Raw genomic sequence first — 23,989 nt, forward strand, 5'->3', positions numbered from 1 at the left:
TTATATCTCTAAAATGCCTCTTTCAATATTATCTAGAAGTGCTTTTGATACGTTGCCGCTCTCAATTTGCCATATTTGTGTGTGTTTTGGTTTGATGTCCCATAATTAGGCATGTGCTGATGTGGATAGTTCACTGATCACACCCCAGACAGTTATGCCATTTGTATATATATACATGTATATTTGTATACAGCACATTCACATTCATACTGAATACGTCATACCTTAGTGACTGGTTCATGCTTGGTTTGCACACCTGTTAGCAATCCATTGACTTTGTGTTGTGATCAATTTGATTGTGGTTCAGAACACAGTTAGTGTGAGTCAGCTGACTTGATTGATTTTGACGTCAAACTACGACAGGGAATAGGGTATGACCAAGAGGTGGCTGGCAGACTGCCCCTTTGGGGCAAAATCATGATGGTAAAAAAGTCTGTTAAATGAGAAATCTTTGGATCCAAAGATATAAATAACCGCGCTAAGCAGCTGCCTCGCTCAGGCCCAAAAAAATTGTTTGATTGATGGAACCCTACTTACCCTTACCCCTATACTCTTGTATAAATAATAGAAATACTGTAACTTATTATGGATTCCCGAAAGCCTATCTACTTTAATAACAATTAGGTACGTTGTACAACAATATGACACAGTGATAACTTACCTGATGCTGTGTCTCCTTTTGCCTCTTGCTCGCACTCCTCTCGACATGAGTGACTTGAGGTATTTTTCTCTTTTGCATTCTGAAAACTTAAAAGAAAATATAACTTGCATTAATTTTAGCTAAGACACCACCTGACCTACCCTGAACCACTTGACCCACCCTGACACCGTAAGACCAACCATATCACTACTTGACTCACTCTGACACTCGACCCATCCGGACTCCTCTTGCACCCCCCTGACACCCCTTGCACCACCCAGACACCTCTTGTACCACTTGACCTACCCTGACACCCCTCGACCCACTGTCCACCATGACACCCCTTGACCCACCATAATAACATACTCTAACTCCTGACACCCACTGACCCACCCTGAAATATTAATCACAGGGGTTGTTTATTAAAAAAATAAAAAAATGTAGATATTTATATGGCGCTTTATGCCGTAAACAGCCTCTAGCTAAGCCCTTTATATTTATTCCGCCGTCATTAGAATATGTCGGAACCACGTTTGCAGCCTACAAGTGGTGCAGGGTCCATCAGTACAACAACTGTGACTACCCCTAACAGCTCCCAATTGCACCTGGGTGGGGTGAAGCAAGCGCAGCAAAGCGCCTTGCCCAAAGGCGCAACACGGTGGTGGGACAGGGAATCGAACCCACGCACGTCGAGCAAGCTCTCAGATTATGAGTCCAAGGCCGTAACCACTGAGCCACCATGCCCTCACTATTAGGGGAGGGGGTTAATTATAGGTTGAATATGGTACATATGTTTGCATGATTAATTACCAGTATTGTCAATGCAGTATCGCTAGTGGACATGGGGGCATAGATGAACTCCTGGATGGGGCAGCTTTAATTAGCATGAGGCCGCATTGATATGTAAATAGCGTATTGTTATTTAAATTTGTGCCCAGACGTATTGAGGGCGACAGTCATGTTATCCAGACGGAGAATGGCTGCATATGCTGGGCATGTCAATTTGCTGAGTGAAGGCTGATAATCACCTTTCTGTATAGGTAATAAGCTAGTATATTTCGTGTACCAGTTGGTTATAACAAAAAATTAGTATCATATTAAATATATTAAATGTATAAACTTTGAAATTTACATGAATTTGAAGAGCAGAGCTTCAAAATGTAGCTAAGTCAGGTGATGTGAAATTCTGCTGCGTGACCCCCTCTGCGTGGTAGAATTATATTCATAAAACATTGAATTTAACAGATATCATGGGTAGCCAACCACGATTTATCAGCATTTAAAATATATGTTCATTCATTCATTCATTCATTCATTTATTATTTTTCACTCATCAAATTACAAAAAGCAAGAATACATACAAAATCATAATATAAGTGAGAGTGAGGAATCACAGGAAAGGCCAAGGAGAGGCCTGAAAATCTGTGATCCCTTGATTGGTTAATTCATCATTTGACATGGCAGCAGACTGTCACTTCAATGAAGTAACAGTAAGCTGTCATATCTTGATATGAATTAACCTAAATACATAAAAAAATAACAGTTAACAATAGTAAATAAGAAAATGCACAACACAAATAAGTAATATACAATATAAATATCCAATGTGGTCATATAAACCAGATACAATAAGAGTTAATAGTAACTTTGCATAAGATGTTTTTAAATACATGGCGGAATTGATTAATCGATGATGATCTTTTAATGCTGTTATCAACATTATTCCATAACTTAGTAGCTGCATATTTGATGGATTTTTCACAGAAAGCTCTTTTGATAAAAGGAAGCCTCAGACGATCTTTATTTCTGGTGTTTAAGTCATGGATTTTAGACTGTTTTATAAACAAATCATCAAAAACACTTGGTAAAAATCCATTTTCATGCTTGTACATAAATAAACCAAGTTCAAATGTATACATATCCCTGACACTTAAAGTATTATACCTAATCAGTAAGGGATTAAGTGCTACTTCTATAATCACTTGCACTTATAATACTGAAGTGCCCTCTTTTGAATTTTAAAAGATCATTTATGTATGATGAACATGCACATCCCAAGCTAAAATACCATAGTTGATATACGGTAATATCAACGAACAATACAATGTATGTAGCGCCTCATGTGGGAGGCAGTTTTTTAATTTATTAATGATACCTACATTTCTTGAACATGTTTTTACAATATTATCAATATGTTCTCTCCAAGTGATATTCTGGTCGATTTGTAGACCTAGAAACTTAGTGCTTGGCACTCTTTCAAGCGGTGTTCTTGCTGTAGAGTGCATGTCCGAATCAAGAAAGAGTAACAAGTTGTACTCGGGTTTTGTGTTCTTCTTGGTACCGAGTAACATATAATTAGTTTTTTTAGCATTGACAGATAATTTATTTACCTGGAACCATCTATTCACATTTATAAGCTCTTTGTTGAAAACCTCCTCAACAACATTAAACTGATTGTGAGAGTAAAATAAATTGGTGTCATCAGCAAATGAAATCACATCAAGTGAATCAGTAATTAAGTGAATATCGTTAACGTAAATGATGAAAAGCAGTGGACCCAGTATTGAACCCTGTGGCACACACGCAAGTAAGATTTTGCTGTTGAGATGAAACACCATTATAATAAACATATTGTTTTCTATTACTCAAATAATCCTCAAACCATTTGTGTGTAATACCTCTAAAACCATAGTGATAGAGTTAACAAAGATAAATAATAAAGAGTACAAATGGCAATTAACTAGTAAACAAGCCTGAAATCTTAAAATGTTGCCAGGTGATTTCCCGAACACATGATATGTCAACATGTGACCACTATTCAGATTTACCGTAAATATTTGGAGTATGCTTGCACATCATGCACATACACTGTGCATTTCTTTACTTCCGTATAAAATCAATAATTCATGCTGATGGGAGCCAAGTAACATTGTCTGCTCAGTGCAGATTGGTATTTAATTTTACTTGAGAGCATAACAGAAATACATTAAGAGTAAAGACGAATAAGGCGCCATGATGGAAGGTCAGGTCGGGTATCAAAGGTTATTATAACTTAAATACTACTTGTATTTCCCACCTTGCCTCTGTCACATATTTCCTTCATGACAGCAAGTCCTAATTTTGACTTTGCTATTGCAAAATGTCATTTCTTATCAAATTAGTAGACTTTCTTTGAAAAAGCATATCACTGGTGCCTGATGGGAATACCCGTCCGCCATTTCACTAAACTGGATCGTTTTCGCCTGTTTTGTGCCCAGATGTATTGGGGCGCGCTATACTCTCATTGAACAGGCAAAGTTCGCAAAACTAACAACGTTGTTATTTGCCAAACTCAATTAACATGATCCAAGGGGTCGAACATGAATTATTCATAACAAGCTATAACGGATCGATAACTGGCCTCACTTTCTAGCTAGTAAACCAGCTGAATTTTCAATTTGCGTTGCTAATAGAACAACCGTGAATTTATAGTGTCACCCCCTTGATGGGGGTCTTCATATGAGGTATAATCTTCTTCCATAGTAAACCAAGCAGCCAAGTTTCAACTCCTTACAAAAAATACCTAGTTATAAAAACTCAGATATAGATATACTCATACTAGGAAATAGACTATGCCTGCCACTTCCACATACTTGTGCATAATATGGAAGGTCGATTTGTGCCCATAAATGTTTAGGCCTATGTTAAACTGTATGTTATACAAATTGTACAGCTATCATTTCTACCCTATGACGAACCGACATACCTGTAAATCAAATAGCCCACAAAAAACTGGTCATCGCTGGTATTTTTCATGAAGAAAAACGACACTTTTTACGCCGAACATGTCCAAAACATGTCAGCTGACGACAAGCCTCCCCACGCATGTACATAAACAAGCCGTGTTCATTGTTTAATTGTCACCTGCAGCTGTTCGCAAGAAAACTTTCTGCATAAAATTACCTGGGGTCGTTATCAGGCCTGAGACACACTGGCGCTAGTTTGAGGACAGTCACTATGAGTTACTAATGTCGGCACATGCAGAAAATGCGTGATGGGTCGCCATTTTGTGACTCGTGCAAGCTAACACAAACAAATTATTGGACTTAATAATCTTTTCAAGTTTTAATAAACGTGCATCTATCATGATAATATTACATTTTATTATTTTATTATTTGAATTACATAAGCTATGTCAATTTTGTGTCCATGTTAATTTTTATATGGATTTACCTGTGTTGATTTTAAACTGTTGTGAATGTGGAGCTACGCAAACTGGCAGGCGATTACCCACCATGCAATGCAAATACACGGAAACGATCCAGTTTAGGATGCATCGCAGTTCCTATTGTGTAAACCAGGCGTAAACCGCCCATCCAACCTGATCGTGTGCACAGGATTTGTGCTGGAGGCTAGTTAATGCGCACAACCAATGCGCAGAAGAAGACCTTGATACTAGGCGGAGCTTACGTTTCACAAGAATGATTGACAGCGTGAGTAAGTGAAATTCTGTTCTGTGATTGGTACAAAAATATGGTTCTCGTATAAATGAATATATTATCCATGGCTTCAAAATTAGGAACCGTTTCTTCCACAGAGCCCTATATAGGGCTCTATGGTCTCTACTCATCATACACGACCGTAGAAGATCTGGCTAGCGACGACGCTTGCCAATCAGGCTAGCTATTTGTACGGCGTGGCCTCTCATCCTTTATTATCTCTGGTCTTGTCACGCTGGTAGATTCGCCCATCTGTGATTACTGACCTGGATCTGACAGAAGATTGTGGAATTTACGATTTTCAGCAGCAGGATTTTATGAAACTGCCAATATTTGCAAGTATTCTGAAGGATCGGTAATAATTAAAATATTTTTCATGGTGTCGGTAGTGCAAGTTGAAGTTAGTGAATTTGTGGTTTTGTATGTTATGTGCAAGAGTGTTTTCAGGAAGCGTAAATAGGCAGGCTGTTATGCTAAACTCTCCATCTTATATGTAAGTTCGGCGACGAACTGGACACATCACACGGTAGTGTGATGTGTCCAGCCTGGATATAGAAATAGACCATTTGTAATTTGGAAATTTTTCTGACCCTCCAGCTTCCCCCAACCTGCTCCATTCTATATCGTTTCCCCACCATGCACCACAAAACATAGCTACACCCCTGCTGGTTTATTTACATGTTTCAATTGGCCTATTTGGTTGGTAAGCTTCACAGCACCCCACTCACACATCAGGATCAGTGCAGGCTCTGAATAAGGAGTAATAAGGCCTCAAAGGTTAATTTTATAATTTCATGGTAGTTCCATACCTTGTACAGTACAGCTTGAAATGCAATGCTGCAGGATCTCATCTGCCACTGAAATGTAACAAGCAAACGAGGCTGAATATTTGGTCCAATTTCACCACTTCATCTTGACAGTTGCAGAGTTCAATCCGTACTCAACATGTTTTTGAATCACCTGGATATGAGAGGCTGAAAGGTGCAAAATAACACTAAAATAATATAAGAAATAATTAATACAAAACTTAAAACATTACAATATGGAGACATACCCTCTGCCATCACCATTCTGGGTTGACAAGTGAGCAAATTTAAAAAGTACATTGCTCAGCACTGATATATTTTTATTCTTTATTTTCTTCCTTTGTTCCTTTCTTCCTGTTTGTTTTTAATTTTTTTTTCTTGCATCATTGTGTTCTTGGAAGTTAAAGCCATAATGTACAATGTTATATAAATATGAAATTGCTTTATTTTTTTCATTCCTGATTCTTTTTGGCATATATAATTGTAATGTTTACACATGTCCCAACTTACACCTAAATGAAATCAGCCAAATTTGTTGTGTTTGGCAGGTCAACAGAGCAATTTTGACATTTGGTTCTTGTATTGGTCACCTGGTGAAACTTGTTCATGTTGCCCGTTGTGTAATAATATGTTTGTTATGTCAGAAAAAAATCTAGACCCTCCCTCGGGTCCATGGAGAACGACTGGTAATGTAGATTACATAGCATTAAAAATCAACCCAATACATGGACCCTCCCAGTCTGTAAGCAATTTGCCTTCCAGCTCCCAGCATTTCGCGGGAGTTCACTTTTACGGATTTGGAGTCACGCAATCTTTCTATATACCATGTCCATATTTTCACTACATTCACGTTTGTGTAAGCGACTAAAACTACGATATTGTATCCGACCAATCAACGCAGCTTGGCAGCGCGGGGATATTTGAAAAGGCTTCCCTAGCTAAATAATGTGTAAACATTTGCAAACCGCACGTGATAATATACGCGATATGGACAATAGGCCTAAGTCCGAGTCGAGTGGTTGCCTTTTATTATCGCGCGTACCATGGGTCTATCAGACGCGTGCTACTTGAGCTCAATACCTCTCAGTTCCGCTTTAATTTGATATATAAAATGATGCAGTTTGATGGCAAATTTGAATTCACCTAGCATACCTATACCGGTACTATGGTTTTTCGGTTGGACAGCGGTGCAATTTTTTACACCGGAGGTTATTTATTCTGTTAATATTGAAATTTGGATGAAAGTTATTTTGATGAGTCAACTGTATCTTTTGAGCAAGATTTGCGTATTTTGGACAGTCTAAAATTTTGCTGAAGTGTAATTTTAGCAACATTTTTGATGCAATCGCCTGTCGTGATCGGCTGTGTTTACTTCTGAACTTCCATTGCTTTACATGGTGTCATGCTTCAGCGAATCCGAATAGATTTTGAATGCAATGGTCTCTAGCCTAGAATGTGAAGCTATCGGTGAGCAAATTCTTAGCTAGAGTTCTCGAGCAAGATGATCATCATGATCACTGTGATGAGCTACCATCATGCCATGTATGCTTAAGTATTTGCAACTCCAATTTCCAAAGAAGTCAAAACCCGTCGCAAATGTCAGTTTAATGTCACCAGTTACAAAACATATCTTTATCCCACCAGCTCCCCGACTTGACTCACATTATTCAGCTGTAACGTGCCATACGTGGACGAAAAGTCGAAAAAAAGTTGCTCATCTTCAGAGAAGATACACCGCATGTGTGTCGAATTCTGCTGTTGGGGATTTCCACAATTCTAAATTTAGAATAAATCCGGGTTGCCAGTGTTTATCATGTTTACACTGATTCTGCCTTCTCAATTTTATCTTGGGCTATGCAAAAGCGATGCAAAAGCCTGACAAATTGACTCGATCGACTCCAGTCACCAACATTTTTGAGCTTGACACCCCTTCAGAATAAAATTGGCCCCTTACTAGATTGGGGGGGTCATAATTCTTTTACACAATTATAGGGGTATTGTAAAAAAAATTAGGCCTAACTTGAACTTAATTAGGCCCTACAATAGGCCTAGGCCTAAGTTACAATCAAGTGTCACATTCTTAAGCAGAGGCTCCGGAAAATTTTGAATATTGAGGGGGGGGGGGAAATGTTTGGTCTGCTCCGAGGTGTGAAACGCTGGAGGGGGTGGGTGTGGGAGGGGGTACCCCCTGCGCAGAAGCTTTTGAATAATGCAAACATTTTTACATGAATTGGGCTAATACCCTAAAATTATGAATTTACATTATGAATCTGATCTTAAAATTATTAATTTTACCTCAGATTATGGGGGAGGGATACTTGGGCCCCCTCACCAAAATTATTGAGGGGGCCTCCCCCCGGTTCCGGTCATAATGTAATAAAATGTTAAACTTAGGCTAATGAAAATCGATTCCCAGTTTCCCGTTACCCTACTACCTCAAAACAATTTGCTGGCCAAATATTTCATTATTTTGAATAAAATGTTGATTTCTAACAAACTTAAACACACAAATAAATAATTGTGGTTTTAAATATATCATGATAAATCTCTTTCTGTTGATTTTCAGGGATTTTCTTTGCAGTAGGAGCATGTGGTTAATAATGAATTAATAATCATAATGAATACCTACTCAATTCTCCTGTCCCGCACTTTTTGATCTGCTCTAATCTCATCCCGTAAAAAATATTGTGAAACTTCTAATAATAGTTGTACAATCACCTTTACACACTAAAAACTACGGGGTTATATTTTCCGTGGTCATTTTGAATTGACCACGTTTGGGGTTGTTTTGACCCTTCAAGGGGTTGTACTGTTTTAATTTGACCACATTCACGAGGTCATTTTAGCCACGATTTAACGTGGTCAAAAACTTAGTGGTCATTTTGCCGATACCGTCGCGCATTGATATCAGTTTCAATCTTCCGCTTTGAAAATCTCAATTCATAAATGAGTTTAAACATGAGCTGCAATTAATGTTTGTTGATTAATAAATAAAACTCATTTTTTGACCGAAGTCGCCCTATTTGTCAACTTTATAATGACTTGCATTTGAACTATTTGCACACACGGTGTGCATCGGCTCAATGGTCACATCAGCGCCATATTTGTTCTGATTGTGCAGCTCAGCGGATTGTCGTGTGTGCTTGTCTGCATGATGGAATATGAAAAGTTAGTTGAAAAGAGAGACTGCAAGGATGCATAGACCCTTGTCTATGCACGCAGATTCATTCCAATTTCATGCTGTCGTGGCTGGTGTCTTGGCTGCAGTTGTTAAGCTTATATCATGTAAGCTTATAATTCGTGAACTGTCATAGGCGATGACTGACTGTGTGTGAGTGTGATACACAGATGCATTTTGCAGTTTGCTGTTTATGTAATGCTTTCTCTGTGCAGAAACACACTTATGTCCTGGTGGGACCAGCATGACCATAGGCCTACTAAAAAATCCAAACAACCCCTAAATGTGGTTATTGAGTAACCCTATAAAACAACCCTTTCAAATGGGTCATTTCATTTGACCCGAAATGAGGTCATTAAGTAACCCAATAAGGCAACCCTTTTGAAGGGGTCATTTCATTTGACCCCGAAATGTGGTAATATTTTGACCCCAATGGGGTTACTATTTGACCCAAATACGTAGTCATTGCAATGACTCGACCAATGGGGTCAAAATGACCCCGTTAGTGGTGTGGTGTTTAGTTGAGAACTATGCTGGGGTCAAAAATGAGCCCGTTTGGGTCATTTTTTGACCCCGTAGTTTTAAGTGTGTATGTGGTTGTAAACTACATCTGTAAACTACAAACTGTGATTTATCACATGTATACATCACATGGGTAGTTATTGGTTTACACCTGTAACAGATGCAGTAATGAAATGGTAATACGAACTTTTTACAAGCTCTGCACCTTTAGCTCCAAGGAATAATTTGTTTTGAGCAGGGCAGGGTTTTGTGTGGGTGGTTCAAGGGAGGGGGTCATAAAAATTTTCAACACAAGATAGGGGAGGTCATAAAAAACTTCAATCTGCAAAATGGGGGGAGGGGGGAGTCAAATATATTGACTCCAGTCACCAACATTTTTTATGACAAACCTTCATTTTGGCTCCCCCCAAAGGAGGGGGTGTGGAGTTACAGTGGATCTTTTTTGAATTGTTCCATGGCTGAATTTAACTGAAGCTGACCTTTTGTGAACTTTTCCTTCGAAAAGGGCAAGGTTTTTTACACAGAAGTGGACTTTTTCAGCTTGTCATGGGACGGAAGGGTGCATGGCCATGGTTTTTGGAACAGGGGTATACACCAATCCGAGAAGCGTTTACTGTATTTGGCCCTCTATTGACGGCAACACAGATGTACCAGAGCGGGAGATTTAATTCGTAATTCAATACTCATGATTGTGTATTGAATATCACTGTTGTGTACATTTCCGGTACAATACTATATAGCACAAAATAAATAATGGATGGAACCCCCGACCTCGGGACACCGCAGTTTTACATCGGGGACACCGCAGTAATGGCGAAGTCGGATAGGTGTATAGGCCTACCGATGGAATATGCTGATCGAAATTGTGATTTTTCCGGCTATGCAAAAAAAGTGTGCAACAAAGTTACTTTTGAATTGAAACACAAATGTCCATAGGCCCCTGCACACAAAATTGTGAATTGTTGACCCCAGGTCCCCCGGGGCTCACTTTAGATGGGTAGGCCTATATGCCTACATATATGTTTAATAGGGGCCGATTGGTATAAAAGTGTTGTTTTAAAAATAGGAGGGGGGTCATTGAGAGCTATTGGGTACAAGAAAATGAAAAAGGGGGTCATTGGGTATTTAAAGAATTTTAATTCTTTAAAAGGTCATTTGGTATAAAATAGAACATTTTGAAAACATGGAGCACAATTCTATTTGCCAAAATACATTAATTTGCTGAACTAAGACAATTGAAAATTCAAGTTCCACATTATGGCATCTTGATGATAAAATTCTAGAAAAAACACTTGGTTCACCGACTTTTTTTAAGGGGGGGGGTGGTCATTTGGTTGACTTACTTACCCCTATGGAAGACATGACATTAATAATTGTTCTTCAACAAAGGGAGTATAAAACGGGGTTATACTCTTTGAAATCTACATCTCCAGTGTGGGAGATTAAGGTGATGTCATCCATATAGGGCTAGGGGTGTATGAATTTCAACTGGAATAGCCCAATGCACCATGCTGCCTGGCACAAGGGTGGGTAGGTAGGTAGGTAGGTTGGTAGGTAGGTACATACATACATACAAAGTATTTATGACACAGTGTTTCATAGAGATCACAGCGTGTGTGTTGATACACTAAATAATAAATAACAAACAAAATAAAACCAAGCAAAATAATATGAAACAAAAGAAATCATTGTGTGAAAAAGCTTGAAAATGTGTGTTTTAAGTCCTTTCTTAAACATTTGAAGTGATGGCACAGAACGCAGAGCAGGAAGTAAAGTGTTCCACAAGCAGGGAACAATGTATGCGAATGATCTGTTCGCAGCAGACGAGCGCAAGGTGTGAAAGTTTGTTCAGTGAGTCTGGTAGTGTCAATTGAAGATCGTAAGCCAGTTTGTGCAGGTGAGTACAGAGACAAGTTGCAGCAAGGTATGATGGAGCAAAGCCATTTAGGCACTTGAAAACAATGACAAGGATTTTGAATGTTATTCTGTTCTTGATAGTAATTATTAACCCTTATTCTGTTCTTGATATTAAGCCAGTGGAGGTATAAGGTAGGTAGGTAGATAGGTAGGTAGGTAGGTAAATAAAACACAAACAAGGTTGGTTTGCAATTTCCTGGTTTTAGGAACACAATTATTTATTTTATAACTACTTTGAGGTTATACATGGTTGAAAGACAATATGAAGATGGAATTAGATCTATAGAAGGCACTTCAAAAACATCATCCTTGAAATTTGTTGGCCTACATGATTCTATATTTATAACATTAAAGTTCATCATATATACAGTTTTCGAGAGTTAAACATTTTGAGCAATATAGTACGGGATATAGTAATACAATATTGTAACATTTGCTGGGGAGGAACCCTCAACATTTCTTTCAAAATTCTGATTTTTACATGATTGTAACATACGATATTCCAATTTAACATACCCTGTAAAAATTATGGTGTTATATTTTTGACAAAATAATACTACGATCAGAAATTGTTCATTAAATCACAGAACACAAGATATCATATATCTGATAGTGAAAAATAACATTTTGGGAACAAAAATAAAAATCAATTTATTATGGAAATGATACAATATTGGCACAGTGCTTATTATAGAGCTTATTTGTTTGATAATACACATCCTTATATTTTGTAAACAATAAAATTTCACCAATAAATCCAAGTGGTATTTGCGCATTGTTATACTTCATTTCAGTAATCAATCATAATTATTTCATTTACACTATATACCGTATTTGTTCCATTAACCGCCCATGTCCTTATATGTGCCAGTGGCATGTCGGGAGGGGCTTTGGGGCTGAACCCCCACTTTGTTAAAAATCATGTAAAATCAGCTGTTTTTTGGCGATTTTAGCTATTAAGCCCCCTGCATAACTCTGAAAGCCCCTCTGAGTCCCCCGCAGGAAGATATCCTGGACACGCCAGTGAGTGCCTACACACAGATCCACCATCAATTTGTGCATCTAACTATACACACTGTAATTTGGGCCATTTATTATGTTATACAAATATGTAAACAATATAAAAAATGAGCACACACCCAAAATTTCTCTGTTAAGCACCTGAGCGGTTAATGGAATGAATATGGTACGTCCTAAGCTCCTCTCTTGGTGAATTCTGAGTAAATATATTTTGCAATATTGAAGCTAAAAATGGTGAAATATGGTGCAAGTCATTAAAAACCACTAAAAGTGAACAGCAATAATTATATACAATTTATGAACAACTTTCAACATGATAATTGCAGAATGTCAACAGTCCAAAAGGCACAAAATATATCTAGTTAACATGAACTAAACATGTCTTCAATTCTGTTTTGAAGGAGTTTGAGTTCTTTATTGCACGTAACTTGGACGGAGCTACTGTAGTTCCTTTTGGTGCAGCTATTGCAAATGCCTGATGACAATAGAATTTGGTATTGAGGATCTTTGGTAGGTATAAAAGAACTTTGAAGCTGATCTCAGGTAGCCTTGATACAAGGCTTCAGCCCTTCTCCTTATTCTTTCAATTTTTGATCATTTCCATTTAATCACTATGAACTGTTCAGTGTCGAAGCAAACACAAAAATGTTCTTAAAACATTTACTCAAAACTTGTTAATAACTTTTAAATGTTGGGTTATATAAACACTTGTCAACACTTAGTTATAACATTCTGTTAGAATGTTTTGCATCATGAGAACTTTTCATTTGATGTCACATCGACTTGCGATGTGCAGTAACGATGTTCGATAAACGATGTGGACCTCGGCACAGATCGGTCAAATGAAGACATCTCAGGTTTACTCACAAAGGCTTATGGGATTTACCGAAAAGGTCAATTACCAAGTTTATCATGATACAAGAAGTTTATTTTATTGTATTATTCAATTCAATTTTATTCATCAGTCATAAAATATTAATAAAACAATAACATGGTACACATATTAGAAATATAGCAATTACAATGAAATCAATCAATTATTATATTATGAGTAAATAGCTACATTTTGATACAAAATTATTTACAAAGGTAATATGATAAAAATAAATGCCAGTCTTATTATATAGGACACTGCCTATATAACATAAGACAAATTTATACATAAAACTACTTAAAATGGGCTCGCATAAGTAAATAAGAATGTGTAATAAAGCTAAAATATGTTATAATCATTCAATAAGGTATAATAATAATAAATTCTAATATGATTCAAGTTATTCAACTGAAGCATACGGACAGATGATTGTTGAGATCTCTAATAAACACAGAGCGTGGGGTGCAGAGACCTCAGTAAATAATACAAAAATAAGTTACATGAATTTTTTTTATTTAATTTTAATACATGGATATTTAAGTTACACATACACAATAATAGAATGACCCTAAGGCAAAAAAAAAAAGTTTTTGAAAAAAGGGTTTTTGTTACAATTTTCCCAAAAATATCATGAACTTTTTGTTTTAAAAACTGAAGAAATAAAAAAAAAATATTGCAAATACCATTTCCTGCATGTTTTCCCCTGTCCAGTCGTACCTGGCTGATGGTTCTAAAATTTAGTATTATCATCCTCAGCGTCTATACAACTAAAACATTTTCTAACTTAAGAATGCAGTACCCTATTTTAAGTCTACCAGACATGTACATGTCAAATAAAATAGGGTTTACATTGAGTTTGTCTTTGGTGGAAATTCTGTGGTCAGTGAGTTTTTACATAAAAATAAGTACTTCACATAATACTTTTGGTACTTGAAAAAAAAGATATAAGAAAAAAAAACTTTTACCGTCCAACTGACCCAACTTCTGAACAAGTGATATATGGACAAGCAAACAATTTATTTTTGTTTGGCCTAACTACCATATTTGTTCCATTAATCGCCCATCCCTCTGTAAGAGCCCACATTACTACACATGATCCTCTTGTCATTATGTGCAACATCCATCTGTAAAACACTGTAAAGTGGCTATGAACTTGGGACATCACAATAAATGTTTAAATTGGTGTCAGACTTAAAAAATGATACAATAACTCTCCCCCAAAGTGGCTTTCATTTAAGCCTATTTGTGATGTTGTGATGTTTACTTTTACAAAATAAATTATTTGATCTGCAGAAAACTTTGGCAGAGGAAGTACCTACTTTAGGGACATATGCCTTCATTTTGCACAAACAGATGTCATGGCTGGGCTGGTGGCAGTCATTGTCATACCGAGTAGATTGCTTTGCTTTATAGAGGTAGTCATTGTGACGTCAACGCCGCCATCTTGTGGATATACAGAGCGCCTTGTTGCTAAGATCACCGCGTTGACGCTTGACTGAAGAGGTGCGTCATGCGCTGCGACTTCCGCGTAATCAGGGGCGTAATGTCTAACGCATGACATGCAGAACGGCAGTATCCACAAGATGGCGGATCCCGCGGAAAAGGCCGACAGCCTCTATTCCTCTGTCAGTGTCAAGCTGGGCAAGTAGCTGAGCAGGCTGTCAACATCACTGGTATCTTGGTTACTGGATATGTTTAGACCAGCTGTCTCATCTTCATCAGTGCCATTACTTCCACCTATTATTCAGAGAAGAGAAAAATAGGAATTAAAGCTAATCAACCAAAATCACATCTGGTTTTCGTTGTTATAATGCAGGCCAAATTACTTATATTATGGGGGTTTCCAAGTATTTTAAAGTTGTCCGAGAGGGCAAAGACAACAAAATACTCGGTGGGCATCATTTTAGCCCTGTGTTACTGTGATAGTTTTACTGAAAACATGTTTTATTTTTCAATTTTAAACCCAAAATAAAGGTGAAATTTCAGAGTCAGTTGTCCGAGGGGGCAAAAAAGACAACAAAATACCTGGTGGGCATCATTTTGGCCCTGTGTTACTATGATAGTTTTACTGGAAACACATTTTTTTTCTTCAATTTTAAACCCAAAATAAAGGTGAAATTTTATATTAATTTACCAGGCCAATTTTCAATGTTAAATTATTTTTGCCCAAAGTAGGTGAAATTGCTGGAAATCCCCTGCACACCCTGTTAGGGTTATGGTTAGGGATAGGATTATACTTGTGCGTATGGGTATACCAGAATTATTCTGGTAAACTAAATAGTGTTGTCATGAAACAGAAACCTAGAACAGGGCTGTCAAACTTGCGATCTGGTAGGCCAATTAGGTGACTTTTGAAGACTTTCACAACTTTTAACAATTTCCTGTCCCATAGAAACCAATGGTAATGAAAAAATTGGGCGACTTTTCAACATTGCCTCCTGCGACTTCCGGTAGTTTCCGTTCCCATTGATACTAATGGTCAAGAGAAAAATTGGGTGACTTTTTGATAATTTAACACACTATTTGGGCTAAAAAATTTGGCAACCCTGACCTGCAGTTACTCAGGATGCAATGTTGTCAAAATATATTCCATTTCAACGTGTCGAGTGTTAATTTGGGCTAAAATCATCTTATTTTTGACCAAAATTCATCCATATTCAAAAATCATCCTTAAGACATTTTTGGAAATGACCTCAAGATAGAAAAAAGTGAGTATGTTATAAAATAATGCATATGTACTTGTGTAACAAGCTTGCAGTAAATTATAATGGCACACACAGTATGTCTGCACCCACTATCGTAGATATCTATCTTGTTAAACATACTTTTGAGGTGCTATTCCCTGGGTAGCTTTAAAAAAAAAGAAAATAAAAAACAAAAACAAATGTATTTTGAGCCATTGGGCAACTTGTTCCGTCTTGTGCAGTATGAGTTGCATTTTTGATGGCCAATCAGGTTGATGGAATTGATATTGGAATCCCACAAAATCTACAGGCACCTTGTGTGCTTTATGATCCTTCAGTTATTCTCATCACATGGGCAAAGTATTCAAGTTTCAGACCTCTTTACCATTTGACAACAGCTTTTTTTGTGTGATCTTTGTGATACCCATGCATTTGTTTATGTTTATAAACACACATCAAAAATCGGCTGTGATGACCCTTTTTGTGAGGGCAATGTTTCACGTCCACAATACTAGTAGGTGGCAATAGGAAATTGACCTGATCGATAAATCCCAGAATTCTTTGCGGTTAGACCTGTGATGTCGTCATGCCGTTGCGCACATCATTAATGTGCACTTCACAGCTTAGAAATGCACAGTAGCGATGTTCGCTACACAATGTGCACATCGGCGCGAGGTCAAATGACAACATCACAGGTCGAACCACAAAGAGTTATTTACCGAAAACGTCAATTAGGAGGACATGTCAGGACAGTGGTTTATACAGGGTGTCCCATAAAATGTGGGTTTCAACCAGGGCTGTCACTAGAGGGGGTATGGCACCCCCATACACAATTTTTGTCGTCAAAAATTGACTGCTGTCGTTAAAATCATGTAAGCTATGTGATTGTCGGCAAATTGCAAGAGTCATATAAAAGATTAATGTGTTACGAAATTGTGCTGTTGTTATGTAATATGCCTATTGTTTTAATGTTATAGTAGTTACTAATTTTAAAAAATTGTCGAAATTTTTTTTGACCGTAACCCCCCCTCCCCCTACTTTTTAGATTCTTGAGCGCCGTGCTGGCTAAAAAAAATTGGGTCTACAATTCACAAAATATTTCTGTCGGCAAATCATGCTGTACACCCACAGACAGATGCATGTAAGCCAGAGTTGCTTGATTTAATTTATGATTATTAAATTGCGATTTAAATCACCGATTTAAAGGCTTAATGTACGATTTCCTTCAAATTTTAAATTTGTCATTATATACTCAAAATGCTGAAATAATACTAGTAATAATGATCGGGAATGGTTTCTGTCCATTTTGAGCTGAAATAACGAGGTAACGTGAAACAAACACTGCTTATTTTGACCGTTTAACACGCAGTTCTATGGGCAGACATAAAGTCATAATTTCTTGAATTATGACTTTATGTCGAACTTTGCTCTGTTTACCTACAAACACAACAAATTTGGCTGATTCCATTTAGGTGCAAGTTGTGACATGTGTAAACATTACAAATATGCCAAAAAATCAGGTTTGAAAAAAATTAACCAAATTCATATTATAAGATCGTACATTATGACTTTAAATTAACTTTTTCCTATTTTAACATTTTTGATAAATGTAAGTTAATTTCTCTCTTAAATTGGTTGTTTTGCTTCATTCATAATGCTTCTACAACTTTTGGATAAAATTATACCCCTATGTTATTTTATCTATTGCTAAAAATTCATCTCCAAGGTGCAGAATTCAACAGCTTTTTCCAATGATTTTATCAATTTTTTTCTTGGACAAATACCTGATAGGATTGCGAATATGTCTAGCATTCCACTGGTCTCTTTTGACTTCAACATGGGTTATACAATATAGCAGTTCTCAGGGGAAAAATTGATTTAAATAAAACAAGAGCACCAATGGCGCTGTGGCTCTGTGCTTTATGGTGACAGTGAAAGTTGAATGTGCAACAGGTGAAATCATTTGAGTATATGTGACATATTACATTCAATGGGTACATCTGGTCGGTTGGTAGCTATCTCATTTGCAGAGCATACAATGATACATCAATCAATTTTGGGAATTACTATTTAGCCACATGGATCAAAACGGTGGAATTGGATGGAAAAGGGTCCAAATGGGTCTAAACTAATCAAAATGTATCAAAATAGGCCTATGTCAAGAATAGTGTTAGTCTGAATAAGAATTTGGCTCTAATTGGTGACTACCCACGAAGTTTCAGACTAAATACAACAGTCAGAGATGTCACAAGCTGACCGAAAAAAATCCTGAACTTGCTAAGCATAGCGAGCAGACTCTCTTGCCCAGCACGGCGGGGGTCCCTTAAGGGTCCCGGTGGGGTCCAGATGGTTTTGCACATTTAGCACCACAGGAAAGGCCATTTCAGAGGGTAACAAGGCGGTTCTCGAACCACGAGTCTCGCCTGCTTTTGTGACCCCCTGCTTTTGTGATAACTTTTGGTAGAGAGGTAAATGAATTTGGCGGTTATCGGCTGGGCACGATTATCTGGCTGATGGTAACTGTACCCACCAAGTTTCATGCCCATGCAACAGTTTTTACTAATATGACCTCAGATGACCCTGGTGGCCCTGAAATGACCTTCTAAAAATTTGGCTCTAAATGTTGACTGTACCCCCCGTGCTAAGTTTCATGCCCATATGACAGTTTTTACTAATTTGACCTCAGATGACCTCTGGTGGCCTCAAAATGACCTTCCAAAATTTGGCTTTAAATGTTGACTGTACCCACCAAGTTTCATGCCCATACGACAGTTTTACTAATTTGACCTCAGATGACCCCTGGTGACTCGAAATGACCTTCCAAATATTTGGTTTTAAATGTTGACTGTACCCACCAAGTTTCATGCATATACGACCGTTTTTACTAATTTGACCTCAGATGACCCCTGGTGACCCCGAAATGACCTTCCAAAAATTTGGCTTTAAATGTTGACTGTACCCACCAAGTTTCATGCCCATACGACAGTTTTTACTAATTTGACCTCAGATGACCCCTGGTGACCCCTGGTGACCCCAAAATGACCTTCCAAAAATTTGGCTTTAAAATGGCCGGGGTTCAGGGGCCCACCTTACAAATTTGCAATCAAATTTGGCAATAACAAAGAACTATTTCATCAAAGTAATAAATCAAAACAGAAAGATGCTTCCTTTACAAGTTATCACTCATTGAAAGTGCTACTTTGCTATACTTTACAGGAAAGCGACTATCTTAAAGTCGTCATATTTCCTTGATTACATGACCGATCAAGCTGTTATTTGGATATGTGATGCACAATTAAAAATTAATTATTAAAAGATTTGGTGACCTCAGTTGACCTTTGACCTTTTATGTGACCTTTGAAATTGGATAAAATATGTTGCGCTGAAAATCTAATCAGGTCGAGAACCTCTGGCCACGCAACTCCCCACCAAGTTACGTCACTGTACCCCATACGGATCTCCAGATAATCTGTTCACAAGGTATTTTGCTTATTACGCATATATTATGCAAATTAGGTACTTAATTACCATATTTTACGCTCAAAATCTAATCAGGTCGAGAACCTCTGGCTCCGCTACTCCTCACCAAGTTACGTCACTGTACCCCATACGGATCTCCAGATAAGGTGTTCACAAGGGTTTTTGCTTGATATGCATCAAATACGCATTTAAAATTATGCAAATTAGGTACTTAATTAGCATATTTTGCGCTGAAAATCTAATGAAGTCAAGAACATCTGGCCACGCTTACTCCCCACCAAGTTACGCCACTGTACCCCATACGGATCTCCAGATAAGCTGGTCGAAAGGGTTTTTTTGCTTGATACGCATCAAATACACATAAATTATGCAAATTAGGTACTTAATTAGCATATTTTGCGCTGATAATCTAATCAGGTCGAGAACATCTGGCCACGCGACTCCCCACCAAGTTACGTCACTGTACCCCATACGGATCTCCAGATAATCTGTTCACAAGGTATTTTGCTTATTACGCATAAATTATGCAAATTAGGTACTTAATTACCATATTTTGCGCTGACTGAACCTACCAAGTTTCATGCCCATATGACAGTTTTTACTAATTTGACCTCAGATGACCCCGAAATGACCTTCCAAAAATTTGACTCCAATGTCGACTGTATCCACCAAGTTTCACGCCCATCCAGTAGTTTTTACTAATTTGACCTCAGATGACCTCTGGTGACCCCTGAAATGACCTTCCGAAAATGTGGCTATAAATGTTGACTGTACCTACCAAATTTCATGCCCATAGGCCTACAAGTTGTTATTAGTTTCCGAAAGCAGCCATCGGTTCAAATAATTGATCTTTGTAACTTTTTTCTGATCAGGGAATACTAAAAAAAAAGTGATTTCCCCCACCCCCTGCTGTCATTGATTGCTTGCCATTCCTTTTGGTTTCTCTCAAAATTTAGCTCATGATTAATATTGCACAGCCTATAGTAAAAAATGAAACTTTGCAACTTGCAATCAATGATTTCTGAAACCACTAATTTCAGTCACATTTGAATTCAATTATTATTATTATTATGTACATTATTATGTTCATTATCCAACATTATTTTGACCTTTTCTATTACTGCCACCCCCTAATGACCTTGTGAATTATTCATTCATAACTGTGACGACCTTGAGACCATCCAATCAGAACAGATCAGAATCGATCAATACGCCATAGGTCATGACCTCCTGATTGTAAACATAAAACAAGCCAAAATCATGGCGAGATCGGGGAACATCGACGTAACATCGATCAAATAAACCTTGGTCTTGAATTTCTTAAGAAGTCCTGGCCTAAAAACCATGCTGTTTTTCAAGAGAAAACATATCAATCTTTGATATTCTGAAGTATAAAATTGTTGTGCAAAGTGGAACATCATTTATTTAGACTGTTTTTGCTATGGAAAAATACGGAAATTGTTCAATATTGCGAAGTGGGGTAAAGTAAAATCTCATTGAAAATAAAATTTTCCCTCAGAATCAATCATGTCCACAATACGATTAAATTGACTTTTTAAAACTATATTCTAACAAAACTACAATGAGTGTGATGAAATACGAACATTTTTCATGACTTTCGGTCCGTGTTTTGCACAAAAATTGAGGTCACAAAAATATGTGCACTTGCGCAAGGAAAAATAGTCCACTAGGAAATTCATTTACCCGATTCATTAGTTCCGATTTATTCAAGATTCAGACATGTTCTTGACCATTTTTTGACATTCCTCAACTATTTCTTTATTTAAATTGTAAAGAAATAGTCAAGAAAAGTTATGAAATAGTAAATAACTTCTGAATCTGAACTGAATCTTAAGAAATTACCCTCCGTTGGTTTCCGTCACTTTTACGCAACTTAAATTATACAGACCAAAATAATCTCTAGCACACACAGGGTACCACAAAACAACTCGTTCATCGTGGCTTTTTTACCAAAAAATCATATTTTATCGACAGTATTTGAAATCTACCTGGAGTGCAATCGATTAAATAATAAATAAGCAAAATTTAGAAACAAATTTCAAGACCAAATATCAAACAGACAAACATCCTTAGCATAAAAACCAACGCCCGAATTGGCTCTTTAATTGTTGCGATCAGTTAGGCCCTTTAGCTTCGCTCAGAGCCAAAAAACCAGCAACCCTGATGTACTGCTTCAAGAACTCTGCACTGAATGATGCATTGTCAAAAGAAAATCACCAAATTTATCCTGCCATCTGATCATATTTACATCAGAGATCATATCTTCAATATGGAGTCACCCCGTCAGTCCAAAACCCTGTCAGTCCGAACCACCGCTAGTCCGAATTTTTAGGGTTAGGTTTAGGGTTGGGGTTAGCGTTACGTTAGGTAAGCTTAAAACCCCTTCATATACTATTTTATAAAACATGTTCTATTTTTTACAAATGATAGCTAAAATATGTAGCTTTCACATACAGTATAACACTGAATGATTGGTGAAAACATTTTTTTTAATATCCCAACATTTGTTGACACCCCTTACAGTCAATCTTTTACTTACCTTGCTGTGACCGCCTGTCAGAAGCATTTTTTAAGGGCATGCATGTTGGGCAGTCACTGCGAGTGCATTTTATCCAGTGGGAAATGATTTGTCTTGATGAAGCACAATGTACATCTGGAATTGGAGAGAGAAGTTAACTGCACGGTAATCACATTTGAATTGGAACACTGTTTTTAAAAATTAACCCAATTTCATATTATAAGATCGTATATTATGGAATTAATTAATGTTACACAAAAAAGTTTTAAAAAATTAATATTTTTTTAATCAAGGAAATCGCCAACCCTGTACTCAACTAAAACATGTCCATATAAGTGGGTATTAATATATACACAAGGGGGTATATTTAGAAGCAATACCTTGACAGGAATATCCTGCTTGGCAATTGGTCATGTGATTCAGCACATCTTTCATTGTGCGGCAGTGAGAGAACGTACACTCTGTGATTTCTCCACTGGCTTGGTTCTCCCGTCTTTGACACTTATGTGCATGTAGTAGCAGCTCAAGCCATTGTTGGATCAATTGCTGCTGAGGTGTGCTACCTGTCGCCCCTTGGTCAGCAACTGCAACCACGTATGGCTGTCGAAGATTTTGGCTTGCCCCAACTTGTCGCTGCTGACTCTGTTAGGGAAATAAATGGAAAAATACAAGCAACAAAATCAGATTGTGATTGATTATACTTGGAATAAAAAGAATTTTAAACTGTGAGTCTTGCAGCTTAGGATTTTTTGTTGGACCAAATTGTGTCCAATTTTTTTTTAATGCAAAGAACGAAAATCTGCAGGCGAGGTCCAGGGCTATAGCTGTCTTAGATCCCCCAGTGGGGTCCATGGGAACTGCATGATGGGGGGGCAATGGCAGTACCCCAGGAATCATTTGAATAATAGCCCTTTGTCGTCACCATATTTTCTTACTACCTGTATTTTGGTTGGAGGCCCGGGTTGGAGGTGGCTACATTGCTCTGGTGCTGAACCCTGAGGCCAACCAGAAACCTGTTATCCCACATGTACCGTAAAATGGGGTAACTTCGGTCAGCGGGGTAACTTTGGTCGTTCAAATATATTTTTTTAAATGGTCATATTTTCGTACAGCAATATTGTTTTTAGTCATATTTGGTGTCAATTTGTTAAGAAATATGTTTGGAAGAAATAATAGTCGCTCATGTGTAATTTCCTTGAAATTTACGAAAAAAAGCGGGATTTTGACCAAAAATCAGCATTTTTTACATTTTTTCAGAAAAATAAAAATCGATATTTGTGAGCAAGGATGTGTTTGATTAATTTTGCAAGGTGTCAAATGTCACAAAAAACAACAACTTGCCCGTATTCAGCGAAGATCAATTTTTTTGATTTTTTTTCCTTCATGGAATGTAATACTGTGACCAAAGTTGCCCCAAAGGCGGGGTAACTTTGGTCAGGTCATTTTGAACCCCTAGGGCACCCTTACAAAATTATTTAAAAATCTTTTTCAACTTCAAGGTGTAGAAGGGAACCCTAATGTCACAAAAAAGAGTTAATTAGAAATATAATTGGTTTTGTTTGGAAGCAGTGGTTTAAAAACTCTGAAAAGTGCCCAAAGTTACCCCATTTTACGGTATACATTGAAAGCCTCCATCATAGTAATATTGACTTACTATAGAATACAGTCTGTCCACTTTGAAGTACGAAGTAAAGTACGCAGTAAATTATGCAATTTCTGCCCGCCGTAAATCGCAAAAGGAATTAACACACTGCTAGGCGCACACAAATGCATTCAGCGCCTTAATAGACCTTTTTCTGATGACGTCACCTAATCGATATTGGGGTCTGAGATGTAAACAAACAACACGTG

At 37.4% G+C, this 23,989-nt stretch overlaps 2 protein-coding genes across 2 annotated transcripts in view; both read right to left on the bottom strand.

The window, feature by feature from the left end:
• LOC140164306 (uncharacterized) overlaps positions 1–7,681 on the bottom strand; it is a 69,123-nt gene extending 61,442 nt beyond the window's left edge. The window contains exons 1-3 of the mRNA XM_072187579.1: positions 7,587–7,681; positions 5,928–6,092; positions 662–747 (exon numbers count right to left, since the gene is read on the bottom strand). Of these exons, the coding sequence (XP_072043680.1) occupies positions 662–739 (78 nt within the window). The 5' untranslated portion in view covers positions 740–747; positions 5,928–6,092; positions 7,587–7,681. The remainder of the gene's footprint in view (positions 1–661; positions 748–5,927; positions 6,093–7,586) is intronic.
• A 4,767-nt stretch (positions 7,682–12,448) lies between these two features.
• The window catches only part of LOC140163448 (uncharacterized), a 33,005-nt gene continuing 21,464 nt past the window's right edge, over positions 12,449–23,989 (bottom strand). Inside the window, exons 10-12 of the mRNA XM_072186762.1 lie at positions 22,519–22,780; positions 22,160–22,273; positions 12,449–15,172 (exon numbers count right to left, since the gene is read on the bottom strand). Coding sequence (XP_072042863.1) covers positions 15,051–15,172; positions 22,160–22,273; positions 22,519–22,780 — 498 coding nt within the window. The 3' untranslated portion in view covers positions 12,449–15,050. The remainder of the gene's footprint in view (positions 15,173–22,159; positions 22,274–22,518; positions 22,781–23,989) is intronic.

This window comes from Amphiura filiformis, chromosome 11 (genome assembly GCF_039555335.1).
Source record: "Amphiura filiformis chromosome 11, Afil_fr2py, whole genome shotgun sequence".
NCBI classification, from domain to species: Eukaryota; Metazoa; Echinodermata; class Ophiuroidea; order Amphilepidida; family Amphiuridae; genus Amphiura; species Amphiura filiformis.